The sequence below is a fragment of the Alexandromys fortis genome, unplaced genomic scaffold, assembly GCF_014885135.2.
Source record: "Alexandromys fortis isolate MF-2015 unplaced genomic scaffold, M_Fortis_MF-2015_v1.1 scaffold_51, whole genome shotgun sequence".
Classification (NCBI taxonomy): Eukaryota; Metazoa; Chordata; class Mammalia; order Rodentia; family Cricetidae; genus Alexandromys; species Alexandromys fortis.
The window spans coordinates 3,314,375-3,338,254 of NW_026067925.1; the positions used below are offsets into that span (position 1 = coordinate 3,314,375).

The 23,880-nt window shown below is 38.8% G+C and overlaps 1 protein-coding gene across 6 annotated transcripts in view; it reads right to left on the bottom strand.

The window, feature by feature from the left end:
• Window positions 1-23,880, bottom strand: part of Rgs7 (regulator of G protein signaling 7) — a 351,190-nt gene that overhangs the window by 74,987 nt on the left and 252,323 nt on the right. For all 6 annotated transcript variants that reach the window (XM_050142896.1, XM_050142894.1, XM_050142892.1 and 3 more), the window contains one exon: window positions 21,805-21,855. In XM_050142896.1, the coding sequence (XP_049998853.1) occupies window positions 21,805-21,855 (51 nt within the window). The remainder of the gene's footprint in view (window positions 1-21,804; window positions 21,856-23,880) is intronic.

Sequence of the window (23,880 nt, forward strand, 5' to 3'; positions counted from 1 at the left end):
ATTCCGTTTTTATTTGATTTAACTATATATGGTCTCATTTTTCCCCCATGAATTATTCTCTAGACATGTCTGGTTTGAGAGAATTTGGTTTTGATAATTCTTTATCATACCTTCAAATTGGTAGAGTTCTATTGATGGGGATTCCTTTTTATAAGAGTAGAAGCTAGTTTCCTCCATGGTAGTATGTACTTCCTAGGTCAAGGTAAAGCCAAACTATTTATTTGCCTTAATCTTTAAGTTGTCTGGCCTTACAACAAGGCTTAGACAATGACTTACATGTCTTTGGTTAAATGGGAAGAGAGTATGAGATTATAGACATAATTTCCAAAATGAAGTTAGTTAATAATAGGTGAAAAACCAGGGGTAAATTTTGTATTTGACTTAGAACTGTGGAAAAATGAAGCTATAAAACCAATACTGCTTGAGATAAAAATAAGAATTCAAATATACAGTCCATCCCAAATAGGTTAAATACCAGTACATGGGAAAGGGCCAGAGTGTTTTGTGTTGTGATCATGAGAGGTCTGTTCAGTTTTTCTAAATAAATGTTAACGCTTGTGTTGTCTTTTCAAAGTACCTCAGAAGGATTTGATGTGAGTTGTTGTGCAATGAAAAAAACTAGAATTGATATTACAGGCATAAATGATAGCAAGAAATCTTAGTGTTAGAGGACATGGTTTCAAGGTTCATTTGTTTATTTAATGATAATCATGGGACTACATACTCCCATGATCCAACTGCTCCTAAAGCCCCAGCATCACCTCAACTGAATAAGACCCAGAAAGACCACACTGGCAATGTCCACATGGAATATTACAAGAGTTCAATGAGTAAATTGTCAAGATCAACCTCCCGTCATGCTTCTCGGCAAAATAACCACTATTAACCTTCATGTGGGAGTGGTTTTTGCCTCACTCACACAGCTCAAGCTCAACAATGCACCAACCAAAGCATCTTAGTTTCTTTTCTCATTTGGATAGCCAAGTGATGTGTGCGCTGAGCAAGCCATTCCCGAACTGCCACCACGTGAGGAGCTGCAGCAGCTGTGCCAAACGCAGGCATTCCTCCCTCCCTTACCTCAAACCCTCAGGTGAAGATTTGCAACGTCTTTAAAAGAAGAGTGTTCTACAGACTAATTTGTTTTTTTAATCCACAGCACCTCAAATGTTAAAAGGATGAATAACACATAATAAAAGAAGGTTGAGTTCTTCTGTGTGAAGTGTTGTGTATTTATAACCCAATTTCAAAATCTTCTTATCCACAGAGAGCACAGCAGCCTTCCACAGACAGCAAATCATCTTACAAAGATTGAAACGTGTTGGGACCAAGAAAACAAGAATTGCGACGATTCTCACTGGATTCTGTACATTTTAGTCAAAACCTTTTACTTAGGTTTATGTGGATGTCTTTTACGAAATATAGCTCTCCGTAACAATAATAATCAAAGAAAAAGAGACTGTCAACTTGAAGAGGGAGGATGGGAGGGGTTGGGGGAGGGCACCTGGGAAGGGGAGAGTGATGCAATTATATTCTATTTCAATTTAAAATGTATTTTAGAAGAAAAAACAAATGTAGTTGTATATATCTGCATGTGCATACATTCATAATTAAAATAAAACAAATTTGAAAAAAATACAGTGTTGTCATTCCACATGCATAGAGTTAAATGTGATCGAGCTCTATCCAGGTGTGTCTTAGAAGGAAGTCTAAAGAAAAATGATGATAGCTGGCAAGGAAATGAAAATGCTAAAATGTATACAAAGGTAATTTGCCTACTAGTCAAATAAAAGACAATCAGTGGGATGCTTCTAAGTCAGAAAAGCAATGTTTGCTTGGAGAAGATATGGTCATTTTAGAAGTCCTTTGAAACATGATCTTTTAGATCTACTAGAATTGGCATTTGAAAAGGTAAGGTCAGACATTTGGGGAAATTACATATACAGAACATTTTATTCTCCAACAAAGCCAAAAAGAAATGGACTGTTACTGAACGAGGACTTACTTTCAAAAGCAGCTTTAATTTCTCAGCAGAGGGAGGGAGTGAAAGAAGTAACTTGGGCTTTCATCTCTTTTTAAACATTTCCACATTGGAAAACAAATCCAAGTATTACTTGATTTTTACCAACTACAAATAGAGACTTTTTTAAAAAGAAAAGTGAATAGCAAATGATAATAAGGCATAAAGAATAAATGTAGAGAAGTTTGGGGATTGGAGATGTGGCTCAATGGGTAAAGTGTGTGCTTTGTAAGTATAAAGCCTAGAGATCAGATTCCTAAAACCCATGGAAAAGCTTAGAAGGTATGACAGCTCACCTGCAACCCCAGAGCTCAGAAAGTAGAGACAAAGGACACTTGGAACAAACTGGGTAACTACAGTAGCCCAATTAGCCTGAGCTAAGGGAGAGAACAATCCAGGAAGACATCTCAAATCAACCCCTGACCTCCAAATGTCTACATACATATGTGTGCTCCCAGACATTTGAGCACATGCATACACACTCAAATACTACAAACACACTTTTAAGAAATAACTTCTGTGTGTCATGAATAAAATAATAATAATAAAAACAAACAAGCCAAGTATGTAAATGACCCTCCCAAAATGACTTCTGCTTGAAAGAAACAAAAACAGAATCAGAAATTGAATCACCATTGAGAAATGCACCAGGTGTTTAATACCTGTAAATCCCCTTTCTAACAGCAGTGAAGTGTGGCTGTTGTGCAGTGTGCTGTGAGAATTCAGATCCATCTCTCTGTTGACCAGCTGTGTAACAAGAGCCAGGGACTTCCAGTCTCTGGCCTTGGTGTCCTCAGGAGCATGAAGTTAATAAAATACGTGTGTCCCAAGTTCACTGTGATAACCAACTAAGATGTGAGCTATGAATCAGTACCACATGCAAATGCTACAGTGATATTAGCTGATAGAAAATGACAGAGTTGTACCACTTCATCACTTCAGCTAGTTCAAAAGCAAAGGGGTAGCTGGTTCTGGACTAGGCTTCCCCATCATAGTAAGCATTCCCAACCCAACACTGCTTGAATCCTGTAGGTGATCAAATCAGGTCCTTTTGGTGCCGTGATATATCTGCTCTAGGATATGTCTTTTTCACCCTCGGCATCAAAGGACACACACATACATACAATATAAAGAGGAATATAGTAGTTATAGCAAAAATGTTTTCACAGGTTAACATATCCACTAAAGCATGAATATAATATCCCAGAAAGAAAACACCCGGCTTGGGAAACAGTAGAAAGGACTTTCTGAACTTGACGAGCTGGATTTGAACTCAGTTTGTAGCTCAGCTTGATTTTAAAAAGAAGTCATCTTGCTTCAGTCTCCAAGTGCTAAAATTACAGGATGAACCCACATGCAAATATGTTGAAAATAGAGAGAGTAGGAAAGATGGATCCTGTTTATGCAGATCAAGATGTTCATATGCTAACAAAATGGTTATAGAGTGAGGCTCATAACGAGCAAGATCAGTGGGAATGATGGGAAGAATTGCATAACTTTAAAGAGGTCAATTTATTAATAAAAAAGCAGTCTAAATGTGTGTGCACTTCCAAATTTGGGAGGCAAACTTGGGAGAAATAATGGAGGGGGGAGAGAGAGAGAGAGAGAGAGAGAGAGAGAGAGAGAGAGAGAGAGAGAGAGAGAGAGACCCAGAATTCCAGGTGGAAATATCTGTATTGTCCTGTTGGGAACCCATAGGTCAACTGGCACAATTGGCAGTGAAAACGCATTGATCTGAAGCTCACTTGGTATACATTCACCTGGTCTAAGTTGACTTTAATCTACTATCTTACGTCCCAAACAGCAGTATTCTAAAGTTTACTTGGAATATTCACTAAGATAGAGCACATTTTGGGTCAGAAAGGATATCTTAACAAATTTAGGAACATAACAGTTATTACAAGCTTATTCTAGAAATCAATATAAGAAAAATACCTAGAAAAACTGTCCTGAGTATCTACATATTAGACAAAACATTTTCTCACAGCACACGGCCAAAGAAGACACGCTAAAAACAAATCAAATATTATTTTGAATGAATTAATATGCAAATACAATTTATTGAAACACATGGGCTGCATCAAAGGCAATGAATAGATGGGGATTTATAGTGGTAAATGTACACATTAGAAAAGAAGATATGAATCCTATTTGTACGAGAACCTTGAGACAGAAGAGAACTTGGGATCTAATGAAAGCCAACACAAACCCAAAATAAACTAAGAAAACAACAAAACAAAACATCAGTTTTCAGAAATATAACAACAAAATTCATAAATATCTAGGCTGATAACTAGGGAAAAAACCAACACCCAAATTGCCAGTATCGGAAATAAAACAGAGTTCATCATTAATGATATATAGACGTTGTGCAGATAACTGAGGAACACTGTGAAGAACATCATGCTCATAAATTTGATAACTTGGATGAAATAAACCACATACTTGAAGATAATATCATAACTTACTCAAAACAAAATGAAGAACTCAGTGGTCCCATTTCTGTCAAAGGGACTGATAAATGATAGCTTCTTGAAAAGAAAGCAATGGATCTAGATGTTTTTTCTCATGAGTTCTGTCAGCTATAAAAAAAAATCCAATTGCCCCATAATTTCTTTTCCAGAATAGTTACAGAAGGACTATAGCCTACTTATATAAAACCAACATTATTTTAACACTAAAATTAGATTAAGACATTGGGAAAAAGAAAAATAACAGACTATTTTTCTTATTGTAAAAGAAACAGAAATCTTCAACAGAATACTATGAAATAAATTCCAGCACCTAAAAAGAATTAATAGGAGTCTAGGGTTACAGCTCAGTCACCACAGTGCTTGCCTTGAAGTATAAAGGCCTGAGCTGAGGTCAATACCGCAGAACCCTGGTTAAAAAGCTGAGTTTGGGAAACCCCTGTAATCCTTCTACTGAAAATGTAGAGACCAAGAGATCACTAGATTTGCTATTAATTTCCAGGTCAAGACCCTCTTTACCACAAAAACCAAAGTAGACAGCAACCAAAGAAACTCCATCTTGGTTTGGCCCTACATGTGCATGAGTATACACACACACACACACACACACACACACACACACACACACCACATGTAAAATTATGTAGCTGTATTGATCTCATGTGGACAAGATTTATCCAACCTTTTAATATCAATTAAGGCAATACACTTTTTAAAATCAATGATAAAATTATGCCTTTTGTAAGTTTTTTTTTAAAATATTCTCCTCTCTTATTTTTGAGGATGAATACAATTTGTGCACATCCATGTACATATATGTGCTCCATTTTATTAGTAGATGCAGATTGACACTTGGCTATTGGAAACAACTATAAAATAACCATGAGAGTACAGGCAACACACCAATAGAACAATTTGACTTCTTTTGAATGTGTACTCAGTAGAGGGATATGAATATTTAATCACATGTCAGTACCATTTTTAATGTTTTGAGGAATTATGCAAGCACAGGTATAGATGCACTGAAAATAGAAAATGGATGCAACACCTATTTCTTTTTCATCCAGAAATTCTTCAGTCCAAATTTTAAAGTCAAGTTATAGAGAAATCTCTGTAGATTTTCAGTTATGTTGATGAATGCCTGCAATCCCAGCATTCCATCAACTGGAAGACTGAGATTTCATGTGCAGCCTAGGCTACAAAGTGGAAATCTGTCTCAAAAATCCAAAGGCTAGGGACAAGGCTACATGGTGGAGTCCTTGCCTGAAGTGAGAGGATTTGGGTTGAATTCCCACCAAGCAAAAGTAAAATTAAAAACTGCATTGGCCTAATGACTCCTGAGCAAACAGGGAACTTGAGCTTTGCCAATCCCCTCAGATGACAAACCTCACCCTACGCTACCTTCTTCTGCCATGGGAAGCAATGCTATCTTTCCTTCCCATGCTCTGAAATCCCATTTTAGAAGAAACTAACTGAAATAAATCTGCAGAGTGAGATTTAGAACTTAGAAAGCAGCACAGCTTGAGACCCAATTTTGCTGGGACAACATGAGGAGTTTTATCTTATATAAAATGTTATTAATGGCCTTCAGCCTAATCACAGAAACACAGGAATGGCAGCCCAAGGCCAATTATGAACAAAGGTGGGCTGGATGGCATTATCTAATTTACCTCAACACTTATCTGAATTTGGAATTTGAATATGGAAATGTTTTGCTACTGGGATTTAAAAAAAGACAAAAGCTATGAATAAGCAACGATTAATGCCAGAAATTTGTATTCACATAATAAAACCAATTAATTATTTTAATAGGCCAGCCTTTGTTGATTCAGATGGTGAAAGTAAGAAAGAACAATCTGTAAAATAGTGTATATAAATACAGTCAGCTTGAACAAACGAGAACTAAGCGTCTGGGGAGACAAAAAAAAAAACCCACTGGAAATTAAAGTGCTGCTCTCTGTTTCGGAGAAATACTATACAACAGCAGGAAAAGGGATTACAACAGGGGAGGAAACATCTCACACCAGTGTTTCACTTCTCTCTGCATCTCTTCCACCAATTCTCTCTGCAACAGACAGTGTAAGAGTACTGTACTGTGGCTGCGTTAGGCAAGGTTGTATCTAAACACACAACTGCCTTACAGCAAAAAATAATCTATTACAAATCAGGAGTTCACTTAAGCTAAGTAGGGGATTTAGAAAGGTACTATCAATACCCTCCTGTTTATGACCACTTATTCCAAAAGAAAATTGCTGTCAAACTGGTGAGCACCCAGTCTACCAGGAAGAGGTAATTCATTCTTCACTGGCATATTCTGTCTCCAAATTTGCCATGCCCCTTGTGACATTTGCAAGGAAAGTATTAGGCTACAATTAACAGTTCAAATGGCTTTCAGCACCAACCTGGCATCCTTCTGAGCATCATGGTTTATAGAAGAAAGAGTGGGCTCAAGGACACTGAGAAGGAAGAGAGACACTTCTTACATCCTTTGGTTTCCAGAAACCAAGGAGCCAGAGGAGTTTGAATTTCTCCACGAATCTCAGACTGAGAAACAGACAAGGATCAAGTTAAGGGTCAGCAAGGGGAATGACTTGTCCCTCAGATATAGATGTCTTACAGTTTTGCAAACTTACACATCACTTTGAAGAAGAGACTGAAGTCAAAACAACTCTGAGCCAGTGGTGGGCAAGACCAGTCTTGACTCGAATGCTTACTTAAGTGTCCTTATCCTCAACTTAAATCTAAAAGTCACATTAGTATGCCAAAGATGAGCTTGAGAGGAGGTGCACCTCTTTGTTTCTCTTCCCAACATGGCCACATTGAAGAAATCTTTCTCAATGTTTTCTCATTGCCTATCTCTTTAATTGGCCTATTTAGAATGTATAGGCAAGTTTAATTTGTTAAACAAGCTCAAGGATGATGGGAGATGTGTGTATACAGAGTCAGAGAACCCTTGCACTTCAGAGGAGTTGGAATATTAGAGAGAAATTTCTTCCTTGACTTCTATTTCCTCCAAAACAATCCAGCAAGAGACTATAGTAATATGGCAGTACTAAGGGAAATAGATAATACTTTAAATGATCATTCTACTGAATAGGAAAAAAACCTCTTATTATAAAACACAATGTCTTAAAATCCTAATAGGTTGGAAACCAGCAGGTTTCATTAGCAGCAATCCAAAACACCAGGTGACAATTCAGAAACCACTGTGCATAATTTCAGTAGACAGGAGCTATAGACAGGGTGGTCTTGTATTATACTCTCTTTTAGTGAAAGCATTGGGATAATATGGTAGGACATTACAAACCCTTATGGGTGGAAGAATCTAAATGCTTTGCCGCTGGTGTATTGATTTCCCCATTGCCTTGAGTATTACAATCACCACTGTATCTCTGCACCATGCGGACATGGACAAGTTCTGTGAGTACCTAAATAAACAAAAGAAGAGCTCTGCTGGCAATCATTGTCTGTCTGGTTAGAGTTCAGGGAGTGATTTTACATTATTTACTCTATAACTGAATAAATGACTTTTTCTATTCTAACATGAGTTACAATATTTTGATCATTAAAAAGACAAGATAGCAAATTTATTTCTGATGATCCCTGAAAACAACACTCATTTGTCTACCTAACATCCTATTAATTTGAAACATTTTCCCTTCCAGAGAATTCCTCTAATATCTTGGCTGGGTGTGGGCTAACCCCAAGCCCCACCTTCTGCTCAGAACATCTAGATCATCATGAAATAAAAGTCTTCAAAGCTGAGTATTACATGAACTCGTGTCCCTTACACTCAAATATCCTGAGAAAAATGCTTTCAGCTCTTTTTTTTTTTTTTTGTGGCCCACTTTTTGTTTCTTAACTCTTTAAGGATGTACATGTCTGTTAACCAACATTCTCCCAGGCCTCTAATACCCTCATTATTCATAAACAGTGGCCCACAAAGGTGCTGGGTTAAGATGCAAGGAGAAATTCTACATCAGCTGTATAGTATGGCCTAAGCAATAGTGGTCTGTATGATAAATATATGTATTTATACACACACATATCTCTAAACACTCCTTCATTTTGAAACATTAGACCTTACTACCACTTACTTGAATCTTTTCTTCAGACTTCCCCTGCCTGAATTAAGTAATATAGCAAATTTCTTGCTTCCAGATACAGGGAATGTTTGTTCCCTATCACCAAGCACTAATTAATATTTGATGGCACTCTCTGGAAGCTGTGTCTCTAAGATCTCCTTATATTAAGGGAATGTAAGGTAGGGCACCAATAAAATGAGCATGAGACTCAAGTGCAAAGGAGCATCTGTGGGCATTGGGAGCTTCCATGAGCACTACTTCCCAGCAGTGAGGGTGGGATGAGGAGAGAAAGGTGGGGAGGGCAAAGCTGTGGAAGGATGGGGGCTCCAGCTGCCAGGCACTTCCTGCTCCACAATCTGCTCTCATTTCTCTTCCAAAGGGTTCAGTGGGAGACCAGGATGCAAAGTCAGGATCTCCAGTTAAGGACATTTTAGCTGGTCTTGGATCTAACCTTGGCAAACACCAGAGAAAAAGTCTTTTATATTTTATATTTTCAGCAATAGGCTTCTGCTTACAGTACCACACCAGTGACCAAAAATTTATTAGCCTGCCATTGGATATCTATTTGGAAATCAGACTCATTTGTCAAATTTAGGGGACCAGCTGGGAGTGCGAAAGCACTAATAAAACCAAGAGCTAATGTTCATGAAAAGACGAAGCAGTGGAAATTTACCTACTGTAGAGAGACAAGATGTTCTCACTTTCCAGGTCTGAACTGCTTGCTAGACTGTGCAGCAAGTTTCAGAGGAAAGGCTGGACGATGAGCGCCTCAACCCCTCAGAGCCTCCCTCTTACTGCCCTCTGCCTCCAGTACAAGCCAGTCATTCCAGCAATGCTGACCTACTCCCTCTCTCTGAACGACACAAGAAGATATATCCAGAAGTCTCATACTTTTTAAACCTAATAGTCAAAGACTTGATCTTGATCACTTACAACACATCTGAGACGTCAGAATATCAGGATGCCAGGAGACTTTCTAAGGATTTTAACTCCTTTTTTTTATTTTTTAATAATCACAGGGGTAAAATTCAACACATGGCCTGCAGCCATCACTTCACTGAAATAATGTAATTTTAGGCTTAGAGATTACTGTCTAACTGAAGAATTTTTGGTGAGTCTTTGGAAACCTCCCTTGGTTTTCTAGACTTCTGTACATCGCATATGACACCTCAGGCTTTATTTTAACAGATGCAGCACTCGTCTGTAAACCTCATTATTCATGGAATAAAAGAAGCTTAGACTTTTTTTGAAGTCTGCTGAGCATTTTTCCACACTTAGTAGTATCTCTTGGCTTTCTTCAAGATAAATAGATCATTTGAAACCTATGGGTGATGACCCTGTTTCCTTTCTATAATTAAACATTTTCTGTGTCATGCAGAGCTGTGGACCCAAGGGCTTTTCGCTTTGAGGAAAATCTCCAGCCAAAGCTTGTACTTGAATGTGGAAATATTTCTACTGTGTTGTTAAATGTTAAAGATTGAAAGCAGTTTATTTTCAATGCCAATGGTCTCTTTGTGAAGTACACTGCATTCAACATTTATTGTGTATATGACAAATATCAAGCACCGGAAAGGAGGCAGAGAATCAGTCCCTCTATTTAGGAAGAATATATTCTAGCAAATGCACCCCAGATCTCAGCAAATTCCCTAAAGAGAGACCATCGTGTGTCAGTGAAGGGACAGTCCATAGCAACAAAGATATTTTTCATGTAAAGATGCCCTTAGGATGCTGAGGTAGAAAGATATGAGTTCAAGGCCAGACAGGACTGCATAGTAAAAATTGTCTTAAAAGGAAAGGTTCTTGAAAAGAAAATCATTCTTAAAAGTCATTGGTGGCGATAAACCCGATCAGGTAGATAAATTCAGAAACTGTGGTTAAGAGTGGGGATGATGGGGAACCTCCTTCAGCCAATGGCCTTTGAGAGGCTGGACCAGGTGGGAGTGTGGCCTTGGGCACCAAAAAAAAAAAAAAAAAAAAAAACCCTACAGGACTGTGCTTTAGCTCTCTCTTCCCACTTGCCACACCAGAATGTTGAATTCCATTCCTGTTTCCTCACTGTGATCCATGAGTTCCCTTTTAATAAAAAAAAAAAAAAACCACCCAGTATGTACTCTATTCGGAGCTAGTGTGGGATTATTTGATTTGCGTTCCCCCTCATCTGACATATTCTGCTTCATAGGGTGAAGGGAAATTTTCCTCTTTTCTCTTTGAATACAACTCACTAGCTAAAATGAAACCTTGATCTTTAGTTTTGAAGCTATTGGTCACTGTCCCCAGACCTAAGAGCCTAAGAGATTTGGTTTTTAACAGGACTCAAGGTGAGACAGGGCTGTGAAGAAGCTTCCTTGAATGTGCTGTATTTTCCTTCCACCATCACAGAGACTCTGTAAGCCTATCAAAAAGCTTGAGTAAGGGTTCACTGTAAGTGACAACAGAAGTAGGAATGACACCCAGGGCTGGGGCCATACCAAGGGCAGTAGAAAGCCATTGTGAGAAGCAGAGATTGACGAAGATCAATTGAGGACATGGCCAAGATGAAGCTATCAAATAAGACTACGTAGATGTACTAGAATTTAAGTGTCTCTCTGGGAGAGATACCTATGTATATGCTTTCTTTGTTTCTTTTTCATTTTTGTACATTTCCCTAATTACCTGGAATAAATGTCTATTGCTCTTCAAAAATTCAAACCACTTTTAAAACATGCATGACAAGGACCTGTGACATCTAACATCTGTCCCTAAGTATTGACTGCCAAATCCCCTACCAAGTTGTCATCAGGAGAATATAAGGAAAAGCGAGAGAATCCTGGGGATCTCTTGGAAAACACCAGTGATTCACTGCTAACGCTACCATTTCTCACATAGACATATAGGACCCTCAGCAAAGGAAGAATCAAATGTCAGGTTTGCCAAAACCCTTGTTGGGGAATTCAGTACAGTCAATGACATACACAGAAATTCCACAGTAATTGGTTCAATCAAAAGAACAAAGATTGATAGGTACATAAGCCACAATCTGAGTGTTGCCACCTGTAAAATGACTTAATCAGAACTCTACATTGTGAGCTTAATGGAGGCTAATGGATCTAGCAGTATAGGTGTTCATGAGCACAGCAGGGGCCAGGAACTCTGAATAATTCAAAATGCTTCAATCAACAGAATTGGGAGATAACTTCCAACAGCTAAAAACCGTTTTTGTTCTATTATACTTGAAAACCTCCTTGTTTAAAATGGAGACTGGCAAATTTAAAATTTCAAACTTACATTCTCTGTTACAAAGACATTTCTTATACTGGTTGTTTTACAAGGGATGATGGCTTTCCTGTCAAAATAAGACCTTGTGTGTGATTTGCGGCCAGGTGATGGTGAAAGAGTTTGGACATCATATCCCAGGAAGACCTGTATTTAGGTCACAAAAAGCCCACCAGTGCTATGCTTGATATACTTCTGGAGCTAGAATCTCAAGTCATTCTTAGTTGGAACAAAAAAAAAGCTTATGGCCTATGAAACAGACAAAGAGAAGATAGCATCGTTCTCAGTTCAAACCCCGAGGGGAGAGACCCCAACACCTCTCTAGGGTGGAGAAATAAAGTACTGTGTTCCCTTTAATAAACAATAAACAGGCCTAGCTCCAGACAGCTCTTCCACAACTGTTCCTGGACCCTGCCAGATAAGAGATGTAATCACTTCATTTCCCTGCCCTTTGTTGGTTGGCAGGGCTGTTGAATCAAGTTTATCTCAGATGATGCCTGGGCTCTAAGTCTATTAGTTTTGTCAAATTCCATTTGCTTTGTCTCCCCTTTATGCTTTTCCTGCATTTCCTTTTTTTTTTTTTTTTTTTTTTTTTTACGATTGTTTATGAGAGAAAGCACAAACAGCGATTGAGACCTGAGTGAATGTGGGTCTGTCTCATCAGCAATGGGTGGCTGAGGAGCTGGGGGCCAACTGGGCCATTTCAATGGGTGTCTCTTAGACACCCTATGCCATCTTCCAGTCTGTTGCCTGCATCTCTACACCTAGCAACCATGTTCACACAAAGGGAAACCACGCTGCCCTTTCAAGGTATAAACACAGAACTGACTCTTTGAGTAAGCTCCTTGTGATGAAGCCAGCAACTTCCTCATGCCAGGGGAGAAATTAGTTCACACCTGCTGTGATACTGATGCATACTGGAAATTTGTTGAGAGTTAATCCTATGCATAACTGCAACTTCAAAGGGGGGGGGGGGCGAAGTAAGTCAGGAAAGCTGTGGATATGATAATTGACTTGATTACAGCAATCATTTCACAGTGCAACTCAAAGCATCAACTTGTGACCTTAGGTGCAGATGATTTTCTTAATTCTACCTCAGAAAGATGGGGAAAAAAATCAATGCTACAAAAATTCTTTATAGTTTATGCTTTTTTCTGTAAATGAAAATTCAAATTGTTATATAAAAAGAACACAAAATGTTCTAAAATATTAACCTGAAAGAAAGTTAAGAAGAAAGCAAAGCCAACGAGCGACTGGGGAATTAGACATTATAATCAGACAGTTTTGCATTTTTTTAATTGGTCTGTGGAGTTGACACTGAAAATGTATCCGTACTGCAATAGGAAGCATCTCTAAGTGGAGTCAGACAGCCGATCACAACATCCCTTTACAAATGTGTACAGCAGTGCAGGTTCCAGGACAGAAAAGACAGAAGTTCTAGTCATGTTTCCTAAACCCTCCATGGGCTCCCTAATTGCTACCAAATCCAGTAAGCAATAGGTACATAAAACATCAGATAAATACAAAGGAAGTCACACAACTCTGGGGCAGGCATTTGGGGATAAAGAGCTGTGGTGGTTTAAATAAGAATGGCCACCATAGGCTCCTCTATTTCAATACTTAGTTACAGTTCAGTGGCATGATTTACAAAGGATTAGGAGGTATGGCCTTGTTGGAGTAGGTGTGTTTTTACTGGAGGAAATATGTCACTGGGTATGGGCTCCTGGGCTTTGCAGTTTCAAAAGCACATGTTAGGCCTAGTCTCCCTCCCCCCCCCCTCCCGCAGATCAAGATGTAGTGTCAACAACTTCTTCAGGAACATGTTTGCCTGCATGCCACATTGATCCCTGCCATGATGATAATGGACTAAATCTTTGAAACTGTAAGCAAACCCCAATTAAATGCTTTCTCTTAGAGGAGTTGCCTTGGTCATAGTATCTCATCATAGCAATAGAACAGTGATTAAGAGAAACCAAAATAGGGATGCCTGCAGGAGAGACAAAATCAAGTACATTGTGCTGTCCAAACTACCAATGGTTTGAACGCTTTATATTTCGATGTTTTCCTGGATTGCTTGTCCATCTTATTATGTATTTATTAAGGCATGGTCTCTCAGCGGACAGAATGCTAGATGTTTCAGCTAGAGTGGCTGAGGAGCAAACCCCCAGGATCCACCAGTTCTGGGACTGTGCCCAGCTGGCGATAAAAACTCGGGCCCTCAGGCCTGCACAGCGCATGCTTTAACAACGGAGCCATCCTCTCCCCTCACCCGAGTGTTCTTATTTGAAAATGAATGTTCCCACTTTTAAATATTGGCTCCCTCCCTTATTATCTTTATGGCGCGAGACAATGGGTTTGGATTTTTAGTTGATTAGAACAATTAGGAGAGTTGATGCAAATTGAGGGCACCTGTTCCAGTAAGGGAGGAAGTAGTCCAATGTCAATGTAGATGCTAAGTAAGGCAACTCTGTAAGGAGACTGAACCTTACTCCCTAGATTAGTGTGCTTCTAAAGGAGCCCGGAGAGCTCCTTTTCTTTCTCCTTCTTCCAGGGGAGGCCACGTTGAAACAAAGCTGTCTGTGAATCAGAAAGTGGACTTGAACACCAAATGTGTCGGTGTCCTGAACTTATACTGGGCCAGCTTCCATGACCACGAAAACTGAATGCATCTACTAACTAAGCCAATATATTGCTTTGTCTTATTTCAGGCTGAATGGATGAAACTGATCGTCAACTGAGCATATGGAAAAAGGAATTTTCCATGTATTGGCTCCTAAAAGAAGCCAATAATATACTGAAATAAACACACAAAGGAAAATCTGACCCTTGCATGTCTCACAGGAAATAATTAGAGGAACATATGGGAGTCCTTGTGTAGCTGAAGCTCTCTGACTTTAGCAACAGGAGCATGTATTAAAAGTAGTTATAGTAGGTAAGACTGTCATCTTGTCAGGATCTAGAACAATCTGGAAAACAAGCCTGTATTTCTATTATGTTAACTTCTGAGCATGTCTAAGAGGGGGAAACTTGATCAAGTCAACCAAGGTGAGAAGACCCATCCTAAGGGAGGGTACTTTGATTTTAGGTCCCAGGCTGCAGAAAAAGAGAAAAGCTAACTAAGAAGGGGGGTCCAGCTTCCTTTCTTCCTGACAATGAATGCGGTGTGACCAGCTGCTTCTTGATCTGCTGCCTTCACTTCTCCACCGTGATAGACTGTCCCCTTGAACAAGTTCACTAAAGCAAATCCATCATTAATGAAGTACATTTGTGAGGGTGTTTTATCATAGTAACAGAAGACAGAATTAACACAAGCAGATATTAAAAGATGTAATAACATTGATAAGCTTTTATTTCTTGAAGTATTATTCATAAGGTAAAATGCACCCTTTCAAGAGGGACCTTTGGGTAACATATTATCTTGAAACGAGCTCAAACAATGTTGCTAGAGGTATACATGAAGGATCTCCCCCAGACATGTTGCATTGGTGTTAAATGATGCTTTACAAACCCAGGATGTATGCATGTAATAGTTTGCCAGGACTAGAACGATAATAAATGGGTCGCTTTAATTTATTGCAGATTGGCATGATAGCTTGCAGAATGAACAAAAGGATATTTTTTTATGAGCTCATGAGGGTTTGGATGTTATTTGCAAGGTGTTTCAAATGCTTCTACCACACAAGATTATCATTTGAAAGAATCTGAGTGTATGCAAAAAAACAAAAGATTTCTTTTTTATTTACCGTAAAACATAGGAATGCTGATGTTCAGAAAATGGCTCTAACAACAGATTGTGCACAGAATGTGGCTGTAAGTATTATGTCAAGTCCAACAATATCAAGTTAGTATTTCAGAAAACCACCATGTCATATGTCACCTTATCAGATGGCTCCGTGCCTCTCTCTATCATATAGCCACCATTTATGGGGAAAAGTAAAATCCACATTAGAAGTAACTGTTCAACCAGTTTTAAGGTTGGGTTTCTGGGCATCTTTGAGCTTCACAATGCCTCTGTTGGTTTTCCAACAGTGAAATCATGATATATCTGTCTGGTGCTTCACGATATCGATGTAATAATCAAAAGAGATAACTTGTTTGAATGGTTTGTAAGTGTTTAAAATACAAATCCAAACTATCTTCAAAGAAAACGTAGATATTACCTTCTTCCCAAGTCCCCCTCTACCCAGGTTCCAAGGGCTGTGATATCAGTGGCAGACTAACTGGATCCATACAGAGGCCATTGATAATGGACTCCCTAAGTGAACTAATAGGATTTAGAGTGCTTTGTTCAGAGGACTGCAGCTGCCTCTGGATGGCAGATGATCGATTCTATAAAGGCTCCTGCGATGAGGTGACTTCATTCATTCAGGGAAGGGCTAGTCACTGAACCAGCCACTAATGCACAAGTTAAACTTCTGGTCGGCTTTTGAATCTTGGCTTTTTCACTGTAGTTTCATTACAGGTAACTCTTCTAAAAGACCTTTTTATTACATTTGCTTGTTTATCTATTTGTGTTTGTGGGGACTGTCACAATGCATCTCTGGAGGTCAGGGGACAACTTGTAAGAGTTGCAAGGGGATCAAAGTCTTCACAGCAAGAGCCTTTATCCACTGAGCCATTTAGCTGTCCTGAGATGGTTTGTGGCTATTTCAAATTAAGCTTGTACTTTAGATAATTTTATATTTATACCTAAGCTTATTTTTCTCCTTCATTTCACACTTTGTATAAAAACACCAGGCTTAGTCGATGAACTTGGTGTTTTTTTTAATTCCTGCATCTCCTGTTTTATTTAGACAAGCAAGGTCTGAAGCATTAGTGTAATACACTTGGAATAAACTTGATAATACTCAAGCCAACTCCCATATTAACAAAATCAGTTGACTGTTGAAAACTAATCAACTTTAACACTTCAATTTAACAAAGAAAATTTATGCCTTCCACTATGATGTTTTTTTCGAATGAATTGATATGTGCAACACATGTGAGACAAAATAAAAGAGAACATTAACCCCAGAAACCAACAGACAGATGGAATAGTATCAACTGGCAATCTTCCCGAAGTCCATTGCCAAAAGAACAGTCAATGGGAACTGAAGATTCCATGGCATTGGATGTGTTTAAAGACAAGTATATAATGGCATGTATTTTTTTTAAAAAAGAACCCAATTCAAATAAATGTCTTTGCAGAAAGTTAAAAAGAACCTGTGCAATTTAAAAATAAAATCAAGATTCTGGTCTGCTTCCACACAGACTCGTTAAAACTTCACAAAGTACAGTACAGTACTAAAGCATTTTTAACATAAGAGGACAATTAGAGTCATTGACTCACTCAATGCCAAAGAACATCTCAATTCCCTGTGTGTAAAACCCAGGAATATCTTCTATGTCGAGGCTTCACAATGAAGATGAGAATCTCAAATAGCATGGGATGGACTGTGTAGAGCTAGATGGCAGAGGAACAGTTAGGCGCCCTTCCAGGAACACAGAAATATAAAGCACATCTCAATACTGCAAACCCTCGCTCCTCAGACCCTTCATTTTGGTCAGTGTAGCTTCATAAGCGTCCAGTGAGAGGAGGCTGCACTAGCAAAGGAGCAGAACGACACCAAGGAATCATGGGTGTCCCCAGGAAGCCTGCCACAGGTGTGGGAGAAAGAGCTTCAAAACCTAACCAAATAATATTGTAATATATCTACCCCAGAGGGCAAATTTAAGAGGCAGAGCAAGTACAAATGTGATTTCTGCATTCATAGTGTTTGTCTATGAATGAGATCATAGTGAACGTGACACGAGCAAGAATTCGCAGGATGTTGGACTGAGAATATGATGAGAAGGCTGAAGGATGAGAAGATAAGAACTACCTACATAGCAGACTAGCAAATGTTTACATGTCAAAAATCAGAGCGCTTGCCCTACCAGCTGGCTACAGTGCTTCACAGAGCAAAGCAGAAACCAATCAAGCCAATTCAGGTCATTGGAGATGATCACGGAAGTCCCAGAATCCTGAGCTAAACGGAATGTGTGCTTACTTTGAAGGTTTAATGGGGTTTATCATAGAGTGGTTTATCAGAGAACAAAAAGAAATTAACATTAAAGGATAATTTTAGGCTATTAGGTAAATGAGCAAAGATTATTATATTTAAGAGAAGAGAAGAACATGCTGTTGCCCACAAAATACCTGGTGACCCAGAAGGCTAATAATACAAGAATTATGTGGGCTATCCTTGGTGGAAAGCTACAGAGAACCCTGGACCCAGAAATGGTAAGAAAGTAGGCTTACCTTCTTTGAACTGAGGAGAAAATAGAAAAGGAAATAGGATTATTTTAGGGATAGATGCTAGCGTGGATTTCTTGTGTCGGCCATGCTTGTTGCTGTGCTCCACACAAAGCTTGGGTAAAGCACAGCTGTCAGGATGTAGGAAAGGACGATGCTGATGTGGAGAAGCAGCCACAAGAAAGCACCAAATAGGCCACAGACTAGAAACACCAGTAACAGGCACCGAAAATCTCAGGGGAGACTGAGATCTGGCAGTTTTTATTAACTTTGGTTTTATTGTTGCTGTTTGTTTTTGTTTTGTTCTCTTTCCCCAGACTAGTCGTTGGACAGACTTCATGTATGTGTGCAACAGCATAGAGTTAACTCGAGAGCTGAACCCAGGAACACAGGAGCCAGGAGCAAGAGTAAGTCTCTGCTCTGGGTTGTGCTGTGTTCAGTTTACCCTCCAGCAAGACGACCCAAACAGGCACTGGATAGATGTCCAGAACATCCATCATGGAGAAGTCAGCAAGACTGCGTGGACAGTACATATTTGGGAATTCTTGGGCTTAGGTTACTGAGGAACAGTGCGTGTTGATGAAAAAGAAGACAGAAAAAAACACAGCAATCTGCCCAGTTCAGCTTTATAGATTAGCTACAGAGCTAAAAGGCATTTTGAGAGGCTGAGACCAAACCAGTGAAACAGAAAGAGGCAGGAGTAGAATGTATTGAATCAATCACTCATCAAGGGAGGTGAAGGTTCCCCGGAGCCTGCAGTGAGCACTAAAACTGTTTTTAAAATGAACAAAAGTGTGAAGAAGTCAAAGAGCCAGATCATCTTATAATATTCTCACATATTTCCTACAATGATATTTTAAAGGAGACTGGAATATAGAAGAAACCCAACATATGAGACAAATCTTGCATGGGTATGTGGAGGATTTTCTGAGGATGTGCCCTCCCCTATAGGCTCATATATTTGAACAATTGGTTCCTAGTTGCTGGAACTGTTTGGAAATGATTAGGAGACATGGCCTTGTTGAAGGAAAGGTGTCATTGAACTTGGGTTTAGAGATTTAAAAAGCCTATGCCAGCTTCAGGAAAAATGCTGACTTTCTCCTTCCAACTTGCAGATAAGATGTAAGCACTCAGATAATGCTCCAATGTCATGCCTGCCAGTGTGCTGCTATGTTCCCTACAATTATGGCCATGGATTAAACCTCTGAAACTGTAAACAAGCTCTTTTTATAAGTTGTCTTGGTCATAATGTCTCTTTACAGCAATACAAAAGTAACTAAGATGGTTTTATTGTACACAATGTATATATGTGCATGCCAATAAAACTAAGAAGAATCGTAAATTCTAACTAAAGATGATGGAGTTCTATTTTAAAAGGAATATTACACTGTGTCATAGTGTCTGATGATACTAAATTCCTGGAATGGGAGTGGAAGGTACTCTGGCATTGGTTAACAAAATGTTAAATAATAATGTGAACAATATGTGCTCCTGGGTCTTGGAAAAGCCCTGAAGATCACAAAACTCACTTTGCTCCACATGGGCCATTGGATACACAATTGGTCTTATTTTTCAGCTGGTTTTCAAAAAACCTTCTTTTAACAAATTACTGACATTTAGATCTTCAAATTGCCCATTAAGGCCATCAAACAACATTTTGCTACCAGATAAAACACTAGACAGGCAGGAACCAGGCATTAGATTCCCTTTCATTTTTAACCAGATTCAGGCCATTGGTGAGTTCCAAAGTAAACCAGACATCATAATAACATAATCTCCCTTCTAAACAGCTCCATTCATGGGGCCATAAAAGTAACTTTCTTAATGTCAACTGCATCGCTAACCACATTTAGTTGAGAACAGGCCGTGTGTACAGAACAATCACCAGGGCTTTTTTTTTTTTTTTACATTTCTGAAAACCTAGCAGAGAGGCTTATACTTATACTCCATCTAGGGTAAACTTGTTCATTCAAAGAAATAAACCAACAAGTAAAACACCATCTTGTTTTGCTTGTGATAACATAACTGGAAAGCTTGGGCTGTGTGGTAAGTTTCATGTCAGCATGGACTACAGCAGGATGGATTCCACACCAGAAATTTTAAGTATCAAGTTGTTATAAAAAACTACTCTTTGGAATTTATTTTTAATGCATTGATCTATATTATTGTTGTTGGTGGTGGTTGTAAATCAGCAGCACAACATTTGGGACCATTTCTGAATGGCTATAGATATGCAAATCAGGAATACCAATGGCATAAAACTGAACTGTGAACTTGCTAAGAGTGTGGCTTTCATCGAAGTCCATCCTCTCTCAGTGACAACGCAGTGTGGCGCGAGAGTGGCTCCATTCTTTAGTTAACACTTTTAATCCCTCTGAACCGACTACAGAAATATTTTCAAAGTTCATGTATCAACTGAGCATGGGTATGGATACAGAATTCAGGCTACATTTTCTGATGGAGTGGTTTTGTTAAACTATCACAAATGGCAAAAATCCTTTTATCTCCATGTAATATCTATCAAGTTTAAATCATTCTAAGGTGGTAATCAGCAGAGGGGGAACAAAAGACATAAACCTCCCTTGCCAGGTAGTAAGGTAGAGTGTTATATATGTCAATGTATCCCCCACACTTTCTTCCACACCCTGTTGCTGGAATTTCAGTCCCCTGAAAGCTCTTAGATTCTCAGTGTCTCTGCTACATAGCAGAGCTTATTTATAGTTTTGGGATGTAAATAGTTGGCCACACATGAAAGCTTTTATAGCACGCTTTCAAAAGTCATTTGGTGTGGGAGGTCCTTCTGACTATGTGTTGCTTTTATTGGTTAATGAATAAAGAAACTGGCTTGGTCTATAGCATGGGAGGAGGAAGGCAGAGTTAGAGAGAAACGATGGAGCCACTGGAGACAGATGCTGTGAACTCTACCGGGTAAGCCACAGCCATGTGGTGATATACAGATTAATAGAAATGGCTTAAATTAATATAAGAGTTAGCCGATAAGAAGCTAAAGCTAATGGGCCAAGCAGTGACTTTAATTAACACAGTTTCTGTGTGATTATTTTGAGTCTAAGCTAGCTGGGCAGCAACCAACAAGCGACCCTTCCCCCAACAGTCATTGAATGTCTGAGATGTGTAACAGTTTCTTTCATGAGACACAAAACACAAGCTGGTAAAAGTTGATTCAAGCTAAGGAATTTAGTCTATCACAGAACTAACCCTGCCTACTGGTGTAAATGAGCTCAGGATGTCACTGAGAGGATGAAACACACATACACATGACCAAAAATCAGAACTGCAAAAAGCATATTGTTTTCCAATATTATTCAAAATAAGAACTAAGGCAAATGATAAATTAATGAGATTTACTATAAAGTGTCCCAAAGAGATATTTAATGATTTCAAAATAATTTGCTACAAATTACAAATTACATGCACAATTATTTATGTGCATATATATAATCTATTCTAAAAATCACAACAATAATTAAATAAATGGATCATTATATATGTGGAAATTGTACATAAATATTTAATTTCAGTTGAATATATGTTGACTTTGTATAAACACTAAACATAGAGTTCAAGTTTAATTATGTTTATTATCATGAAATTTGCTTGATTATTATTTTAAATAGCCTCGAGAAAAGCACATTTATCGAAACCACAAAGAAAAATAATCTAACAATGGGAAAATGACTTATTTACCTGGATCTTCTATAGTTAAGTTCTTTATTAACCACTGAACAATGTCTGACCCTAGAAAAAGAAAAAGACAAATAGATGAGAACCTTTTGTTTACAGATGGTACCATTAAGAACTTTCCACATAGAGTTCTCATTTCAGTAAACCATTATAATAAGCAGTGAAGGATCATCCACAGGAAAAGTACCAAAAACACCAGTGTGAATTCATTTCTCTAATGAGCATATGTGCAAGATGGCAAATTATTAAATATGATTTATTACACTGATCATGTTTTTATTGATTTTAATGCTTTAGTCATTAAATTTATTAAATATCATGTTTCAGGCACAAATCTTACCATGGCATCATACAACTTTCCAGGAGGGGCCCCTCTTCATTTCAGATTGTCCTTACAGTTATATCAAGCCAAATCAATGTTGTCTTTGGGTCATTAATATGCCTGGAGACTTTAGGCTCCCATGACTTCATATAGTGTTATTCTTTGGGATTGCATGCACGGTCCTTGTTTACAAGAGCCTCAAGACTCATGGACACAAGAGAACTTCTTTGGCCTTCACGTTTGTCTTCTCAGGGACAGCAGCCACCTCAGCCCTTCCCTGAAATGACTGGGATCTTTTATTGGAGTAGAGAAAGGACCACACCACCTCACAGCTATGTGAGCAAGTCCTTAAAGGATTTCCTCAAAGCAGGCTCTCAAGTTCATCTCTGACTATTTGAAACAGACCCTGCTTACAATGAACTATTCATACTAACTAAATAAAGCAGGCTTCCACCTCCTAACATGAAACAAGGAAGTCTATGCTAGATCTAAAGACTGCATTTGATTTATGGAAGGGAGAGAAATGTAGTTGCTACAGGGACCTAACATATTAAACAATTGAAAGCAGTAGAATCTCTTTATTGTTCTCTGTTTGTATCTTGAGTGCTAGGGAAAGGAATCTGAAAGTCAGAGAAAGATGTGAGCATTTGACAGATCTAGAATTCTAGGCTAAAAAGAATTAGGATTGTTTTCCTTATAAATACAGCACATGTTTTTCAGCAGACAAATAATACAATGAAAGTGCTTTCATGGGATTTAGCTAGAATTTCCCCTAGAATGCTAGGGTAGCACCAAAGGAGCAAGGCATGCTGATTCATGTCCACAATTCCAGTGCTCTGGAGGATGAAGGGGTGAGATTGAGGCTGTTCTGGACTCATAGTGGCACCCAGGCTAGTCTGGGACACAGAGGTAGGACAGCAGGGTTAGGAGTGAAGAGAATAAAATCCTGAAAGCCTTAGAGACCAGGGTTACAAAATTAGCACCTGAGAAAATCTATTGACAAAGAGGAAACTCCCCCGTCAAGGCCAGTTAGAACTAGGTAGAGCCTGTGGCCCAGGTACATAGCACTTCACCAAGCCTCAAGGTAACTCAGAATTCATTCTAATACTGAAACCCATTGCCCCTGGTAGAAAAGTAAGATGTTAATAAGACTAGAAATGAGCAAAGGTGTATGTGGAACTGTATATAACACACAGATATGATTGACAAAGTCCACATTATAAGGAAAAGGCAAAAAGTCCACAGGGAGGTGAGTAGATGGCTCAGTGGGCAAGCAGGAGGATCTGACTTTGGTCTGACTCACGGTAAAGTCGGGTGCGGCAGTATGTCCCAACAATTCCAGCAAGAGGAGATGGAGCAGGCCGATCTAAGGGCTTACTGGCTAGTCAACATTACTGAAATATAAATTTCAGACTCAACAACTTCTTCTACAAAACAACCGGACAATGTGTGATAAAGGGCGACCCCTGATGTCAACCCGCGGCTTTTACACAGGCATACACAGGCAAGTCCACATCCATATACATGTCTATACAAACATGCCACACACATATGAGCCCACACAATGTGACATAAAAGCCCCGTCGCTTGTGTAGCCTTTGCCATTCCAGCGTCTAAACTTGCCCACTATTCCGGTTCATTTTCTCCCTTGGAAATTTATCCTTTTTGAAGCCCAGGTACAGATACATTCAGCAGAGAATTATGCCAGATCTCCAGAGAAAAACTAATGCCAATTCTCCTCATGTTATTCTGTGAAA